The 7,895-nt window shown below is 44.2% G+C and overlaps 1 protein-coding gene across 1 annotated transcript in view; it reads left to right on the top strand.

Moving 5' to 3' along the window:
• Positions 1-7,895, top strand: part of TCTN2 (tectonic family member 2) — a 19,141-nt gene that overhangs the window by 988 nt on the left and 10,258 nt on the right. Inside the window, exons 3-5 of the mRNA XM_021711971.1 lie at positions 864-940; positions 1,790-1,982; positions 7,420-7,520. Coding sequence (XP_021567646.1) covers positions 864-940; positions 1,790-1,982; positions 7,420-7,520 — 371 coding nt within the window. The remainder of the gene's footprint in view (positions 1-863; positions 941-1,789; positions 1,983-7,419; positions 7,521-7,895) is intronic.

Below are 7,895 nucleotides of genomic sequence, written 5' to 3'. Positions count from 1 at the left end.
CTCCAGTCTGGGCGACAAGAGTGAGACTCCAACTCAAAACAACAACAACAACAACAACAACAAAAAACCCAGTAATATCTTTTCATCCCATTTGACCAGTGAAGAAACTGAAGTTCAGAGAACTTGTCACTTGCCCAATATCTCACAACCTGTAAAGGGCCCAATCTTGTGAAGGGATTCCATCGTAGGCAGTCTGACTCAACCGTAGACCCCCTTAGCTGCGGGGCTTTACTGCCTTAAATTATTTTTATTTTTTATTTTTTTTGAGTTGGGGACTCACTCTGTCGCCCAGGCTGGAGTGCAGGGGCACGCTCACGGCTACCACAACCTTGACCCGCTGGGCTCAGGTGATCCTTCCCCTCATTCTTCTAAGTAGCTGGAACTACAGGCATGTGCCACCATACCCAGCTAATTTTTTGGTTTACTGTAGAGATGAGGTCTCACTAAGTTGCCCGGGCTGGTCTCGAACCCGTGGGCTCAGGCATTCCTTTCACCTTGGCCTCCCAAAGTGCTGGGATTATAGGCATGAGCCACCACGCCCAGCTAATTCTTTTTTTTTTAAAGTCAGTCTCACTCTGTCGCCCAGGCTGGAGGACAGTGGCACGCACACAGCCACCGCAGCCTGGACCTGCTGGACTTAGGCGATCCTTCTGCCTTAACCTTCCAAGTAGCTGGAACTAAAGGCATGCACCATCAAGCCCAGCTAATTTTTCTTGATTTTATTGTAGAGATGAGATCTCACTAAGTTGCCCAGGCTGGTCTCAAACCCATGGCCTCAGGCAATCCTCTAAAAGTGCTGGGATTATAAGCATGGGCCACTGTACCTGGCCTACTGCCCTAAATTCTAATCTTTTCTCCCTTAGGAGTCTTGCCAGTTCCAACTTGTGGAGTGCTAGTCAATGAGACAGAAGACTGGAGTGTGACTGTGACCTCCACTGCGGTAAGATCAGAAGCAAAACCTTCTCTGTAGAAGCCTACGTCTAGGGTTTCTGCAATGCTGTCTTGATGTGACAAGGTATTGCTTTCTCTGCGCTCAGGACTATCATGAAATTGTGGGCTGTTGTATCTGGTAGACACTCATCTAGTCCAGGGGCTCTAGGGTTAGGGATTCTTGGATGTATTTCACAGAGTCTGCTTCCTGTGACATTGTTTGTAAAGTTCTATGTGTGTGTGCATTTTTCTGATGAGAGGTTCACCAGCTTCTGTCAGATTATCAAAAGGGACTGCGACTCAAAAAGCTTCATAACGCTGACCTTTCCCAACTCTGAGCTTATATGTAAGAGGACTCAAACCTGGAGAGATTAAATATCTTCTATTTAATATATGTTTATTGAGTACTTTGTATGTGCCAGACATCAACTCTGGAGATCAAAGGATGAGAAAGACCAGCTCTGCTTGTATGCCAGGAGTGAACATTTACTTGTCCAAAGCTATTCTGAGATCAACTGAGGATTTTTTTCATTAACTGTTTTATTTACTCTTCTTTGGATAGGATGATAAACTGAAAAGGTGCTAGATAAACGGAGCTAATTTATCAGACCTATGCTTAGCTTTCGTTGAGTATCCAAAAGCTGTTTGCTTCTATGTTAAATGAAGGAGTAAGAATCAGGGCTTGCGTATTACTGTAGGTTTATGGAGTGGAATTGACGAGAACTCTGTATCTTTATAATGGATTTTCCCCAATTTATAACCTGCACTGAAGTAAATGTGTACTTTTATTGTGTTTTTCATAATGTATTCTTATAGATGCTATTTTGAGTCACTTGAAAAATACAGCATTTTCTTTCAGAATGTGTTGGAAGTAACAGTAAGGTGGAAGGGGCTGGAGTCGTGTTCTTCTAATGAGACAGATTCCTTCTCAGAGTCCCCCTGCATCATTCAGACGCTTCTGGTTTCAGCATCTCACAATTCATCCTGTTTAGCACATCTACTCATTCAGGTGGAAATTTACGCAAACTCATCTCTGACCCATAATGCCTCAGGCAAGTGACGTCTTCAGTTGTCAAAGTGTTCATGTCAAATTTAACTGTTTGATTATAAGTGCATGCCATGTAGTTTGAAAAGTGCACTTAACCTTACTCTTGAGTTTGTCTTGCCTTCCTAAACTTCTTTTTCCTATTTATTTATATTTTTGTGTTAGGGTCTCACTCTGTTACCTAGGGTGGAGTGCAGTGGCATCATCAGTCTTAACCTTCTGGGCTCAGGAGATTCTTTTGCCTCAGTCTCCCGACTAGCTGGAACTGCAGGCATACACCACCATGCCCGGCTTATTTTTGGGGTTTTTACAGAGGCAGGTCTTGCTGTGTTGCCCAGGCTGGTCTCTATTATGTGATAGAGCAGTCCTGGGCTCAAGCAATCCTCCAGCCTTGGCCTCCCAAAGTTCTGGGATTACGGGTGTGAACCACCATGCCCGGCCTTATTTTTCTTTTGTTTAGTTTTCTTATTTAAAAACTTTTCATTTTGTAGTATTTTATTTAACTAGGATTTATTTTATCTTACTCTACTGTTTGTATCTTTGAAACCACCTTAAATCTTACTTTGGAGAAGATGAAATTTGTTTCCATGCCTTGATTCTCCTTATTCCAGCTTAAGAAAAGGAAAAAAAGCCAGGCATGGTGGCTCAAGCATTTAATCCCAGCACTTTGGGAGACTGAGGCAAGAGGATTGCCTGAGCCTAGGGCTTCGAGATCAGCCTGGGCAACTTGGTGAGACCTCGTCTCTACAATAAATCAAAAATCAGCTGGGCGTGGTGGCGCCCACTTGTAGTTCCAGCTACTTGGAAGACTGAGGCAGAAGGCTCTCCTGAGCCCAGCAGGTTGAGACTGTGGTGGCCATAAGCACACCACTGCACTTCAACCTGAGCGACAGAGTGAGACTATGACTCAAAAAAAAAAAAGAAAGAAAAAGGAAAAAAAGAGGAAAGGAAAGACTTACGAAGAATTGTGTAGAAAGAGCAGATTTTCTTTTCTTTTTTTTTTTTTTGAGTTGGAGTCTCACTGCTGCCGGCCACTGCAGACTCGACCTGCTGGGCTCTGGTGATCCTTCTGCCTCAGCATTCCAAGTAGCTGGAACTACAGGCACACGCTACCACGCCCGGCTAATTTTTTTTTTTTTTACTGTAGAGATGAGGTCTCTCCAAGTTGCCCTGGTGGGTCTTGAACATGTGGGCTCAGGCAATTCACTCACCTCTGCCTCCCAAAGTAGGGGATTACAGGCTGAGCCACCGAGCCCGGCCGAGGCAGATTTTCAATTAATGCTTTTGACTTCCAACTCTCCTCCTTAAAGTTAGCTTTTTAACTTATGCTCATAGAAGTATGTATTCCCTTTAAAACTGATGTACGTTTATCACATAATTTGTGATTCTATACTGTAAAAAATATATAATTCAGATATTGTTCCCTATGAGCATGTGTAGGTTCACCTCTTTCTTTTTTTTTGAGTTGGAGTCTCACTCTGCTGCCCAGGCTGGAGTGCAGTGCACTCATGGCCACCACACCCTGCCGGGCTCAGGTGATCCTTCCACCTCAACCTTCCAAGTAGCTGGAACTACAGGCACACACCACCAAACCTGGCTAATTTTTCTTAATTTATTGTAGAGATGAGGTCTCACCAAGGCTGGTCTTGAACCTGCGAGTTCAGGCAATCCTCTTGCCTCGGCCTCCCAAAGTGCTGGGATTATAGGCTTGAGCCACCGCCAGGCCTCACCTCATTCTTTTAAATAACTGCATAGTATCCGTTGTGTGGCTAGACCTTTGTTTATTTAATCCGTCTCTTGCTAAAAGGGAATTTACATCATTTTCTGCTTTGATACTGCCGAACTATAGCAAATATTATGCACATGCTCCTGCTTCTTTGAACATGAGAAAACGGTTTTACATTATTCTCCCTCTCACATAACGTTAGTGTCCTAAAAGCAAAAGAGATTCCAACTAGATGTGCCAGTGTTGAAGGGTCTGCTGTAATAAGTACCACCACTATGTTCCCTGTCCCCTGCAGAAAACTCTGGTGCCTTTTGCCTTTATTGGTCACGTGGGCTGGGGTAGAAGTGTTCTTTAGTAGCAAAGATCTGTCACTTGGAGGTTCTTGCACTGCTTCTCTCATCACATCCCTTAACTGGATGGTCCTCCTTGCTCTTCTGGAAGTTTAGGAAGAAGAGATGTGAGAATGATAGTGTCATTCAGCAGACTACCGTGCCCTTAGTGTACTTGTATAGAAATTTCTCCAAGATAAATTGTTCAGTGAAAAAAGCAAGTACAAATGGGTTCATATATTAATAGCATGGTATCTTTTGTCAGAAAGGAGCCAGAAATCAAAACGTGTATTTGCAGCTGGGCTCAGTGGCTCACACCTGTAATCCCAGCACTTTGGGAGGCCAAGGCGGAAGGATTGCTTGAGCCCAGGAGTTCAAGACCAGCTTAGGTAACATAGTAAGACCTCATCTCTACAAAAAAAAAAAAAAAAAAAATTAGCCAGACACGGTTGTATGTGCCTGTAGTCCCAGAACTATTTGGGAGACTGAGGAGGAAGGATCGCCTGGGCCCACCAGGAGGTCAAGGCTGCAGTAAGCCATGAACCTGCCACTGCACTCCATCCTGGGTGACAGAGTGGGACTTTGCCTCAAAAAAAAAAAAAAAAAAAAAAAGCTTGAGTATTTTTAGGTAATACAGAATGTCCTCAATAGGAAATTGAGAGTTTTTGCAGATTGGTAATTGAGATGTCCATTCTGACCCCATGAAGGTATGAAAAATTTTGCGCCCACTCAGAAAGAGATCAAAACTAGAAAATGGATGGAAATGGATGGAAGGACAGGAGATATGTGGTATACTTAGGAGCAACAAAGCTAGCAAATGACATATAGATAGATTATGCAAGCATCTGTCTATTAACTGTTTCCCTTGTCTCCATTCATATTACCCCCAGGCATATCACCTTTCTTGAATTACTCCATCCTCTCCTGAGCTGGTTTCTCCGCCTCTGCCTTTTTCCCATTCGCATCCCCTGCCTTCTCCCTTGCGACCAAATTGCTCCATCTGTCTGTCTGCCCCCTCTGTCTTCTTATAGCTCTTCAGCAGCCCTCTCACCTGGACAGACTATGTTTCCAGCTCAGCGCACAGTCTCTCTCTGCCAGGCAAGTCTTCCTGACCCCACAGCCTAAGCCTAGTACTTTCCATGGGTTCCCTTGACAGATCTGTTTTGGTGTCTTCCTGTTATGGTCCCATGGTCTCATTACCTGGCTTTTCTTCCTGTGGGGGGAGGCTGCTGTGTTTCAGCGTAGCCCCCGTGCATAACCCAGCCCCCTCCACTCTAGTGATAATCCATGTCTGTCTCACCTGCACTGTTGGGTGCAGCATCCGTGAGCCACGTGTGGCCACTTGAAAGGGGTAAGTCTCAGCCAGGCACAGTGGCTCATGCCTGTAATCACAGCACTTTGGGTAGCAGAGGTGAGAGGATTGCCTGAGCCCACGAGTTCGAGACCAGCCTGGGCAATATGGTGAGACCTCGTCTCTACAAGAAATAAAAAAATTAGGCTGGGCTTGGTTACTCATCCTGTAATCCCATCACTTTGGGAGGCCGAGGTGAGTGAATTACCTGAGTCTGCGGGTTTGAGACGAGTCCAGGCAACTTGGCGAGACCTCATCTCTACAATAAATAAAAAATTAACTGGGTGTGGTAGCGCATGCCTGTAGTTCTGGCTACTTGGAATGCTGAGGCAGAAGGATCACCAGAGCCCAGCAGGTCGATGCTGGGGTAGCTATGAGTATGCCACTGAATTCCAGCCTGGGCTACGGAGTAAGACTCCAACTCAAAAAAAAAAAAAAAAACAGTTGGGTGTGTTGGCGCACTCCTGTAGTTCCAGCTACTTGGAAGGATCACCTGAGCCCAGCAGGTTGAGGCTGCTGTGGCCGTGAGTGTGCCACTGCACTCCAACCTGGGTGACAGAGTGAGACTCTGACTCAAAAAAAAAAAGAAAAGAAAAGAAAAGGGGGTGAGTCTCAATTGAGATGTGCCATAATTGCCAAATAGCCACCTGTTTTTGCGGACTTACTATGAGACAAAGAATGTAAACTAGCTCATTAATAAACTACATGGATTGCCTATTGAAATGATATTATTTTTATATATTGGCTTAAGTAAAATACATTATTAATTTCACCTGTTTTTTTTCCTCTTAAAGTGGCTGCTAGGCAATGTAAAATTATTATACATATAAGCTGGGCGTGGTGGCATGTACCTGTAGTCCTAGCTATTTGAGAGGCTGAGGCAGGAGGATACCTTGAGCCCCAGAATTTGAGGTTGTAGTGAGCTATGATTGTTCCACTGCACTCAGCCTGGATGACAAAGCAAGACCCTGCCTCTAAAAAAAGAAAAAAATAAGTAAATAGCAGATGCAGTGAGACTGAAAAGGAGATGTGCTGAGAATGGGAAAAATTGTTGGTGTGGTGAGGGGAGCTCCGACTCTAGCTGGGATGCTTATTTCAGGCCTTTTTTAAGGGGATGACCTTTCAGCTGAGGAACTGAGGAGAAAGTGGAGGGGAAAAGGGGTTCAGGGGCTCTCCAAGACCAGTATATGCAGAGGCCAGGAACTGGGTGTGCAAGATACGCATGGAGCTAGAGTGTAGAGAGCAAGGGTGGGGAGCCTGGACAGGGAGGTGGGCAGATCACAGGGTGCCGCGGTGGGGTGGGGGCATGGGAAACCAAGGGACTGGTTTTAGCAGAAGAGCGATGTGGTTTATTATATTTTCTAGAAAGATCCCTACAGTTGCATGTGGAGAATGGGCTGGAGGGGTCTAAATCCTAGGAGGGGATGTCCCAGCTTTGCGATAGGCGGGCTTTTCTTATTGGCTGCAGGGAGGTGGCGTATTGCAAGCTAAAATTGCTTCAGCATTCTCCCCCACACACTAAAAACAAAATCATGATGTGAAGGTCTAGATTTAATAGGACGTGGGGTCGAGCATGTAGCATAATTAATTTATCTTGTGATTGGATGGATTCCAGATAAGCAGTCTAAAAATGTTACCATGGCTTCAGTTTTATCTACTAAAAAGAGGTAATGAATTTGACGAAGCATGCTCTTAATGTCAGGATGTGTTATGAAAGGATCGCTCCGTGTATCAAAAAATAAGATCAGTATGTTTATCTTAACTTGTAACTTTTAGCCAATAATTTTTGAGATCAACTGTGATGTTTTCGGTTCATGATAACTAGTGTTTTCTTATAATTGAGTTTTCGCTGGAATAGTACATGGGGCCTTGGATATATTTCGTGTATAGCTCATTTCACTGATTCCTTAATGCGGAATATTTGTTGATGGTGCTTTATAGAACAAGATGATTCAGCTTTCTTTTGAATATCAAACATGTGACAATGCTTTTTCAGAGTATTTCACAGCTGCACTTGTCTGTTGTATGTACTTTTCAGAGAACGTGACTGTCATTCCTAATCAGGTTTATCAGCCCCTTGGTACTTGTCCTTGTAATTTAACAGCTGGGACCTGTGACATTCGCTGCTGCTGTGACCAGGTATGTTCTTTCAGTTCACTGGCCTTAGCAACTCTGCTGCCTGATAGCATGTGGAAGGCATCAGTTATTCCCATCAACTGCTTTTTAGCAGATGGTCTCCAAAATGGAGATTCTACTTTCTGTTGCAAATTGTTTTCAGATTGAGGATTTTCTTATCTAGCATTTCAGCCTAGTTTTTGAAAGAAAAAAAAAATATCCCTTTGAATAAGGTCGGGATTGTGAAGATCATACTAAGAGGATGGTTTTAATCTTATTATTATTATTATTATTATTTTTGAGTTGGAGTCTCACTCTGCCCCCCAGACTGTAGTGCAGTGGCCGCTCCCGGCCACCGCAGCCTCGACCTGCTGGGCTCTGGCGATCCTTCCGCCTCAG

The sequence above is a fragment of the Carlito syrichta genome, unplaced genomic scaffold (genome assembly GCF_000164805.1).
Source record: "Carlito syrichta isolate Samal-C Ts95f unplaced genomic scaffold, Tarsius_syrichta-2.0.1 Scaffold302955, whole genome shotgun sequence".
NCBI lineage: Eukaryota > Metazoa > Chordata > Mammalia > Primates > Tarsiidae > Carlito > Carlito syrichta.
This window is presented reverse-complemented; position numbering and strand designations above follow the sequence as displayed.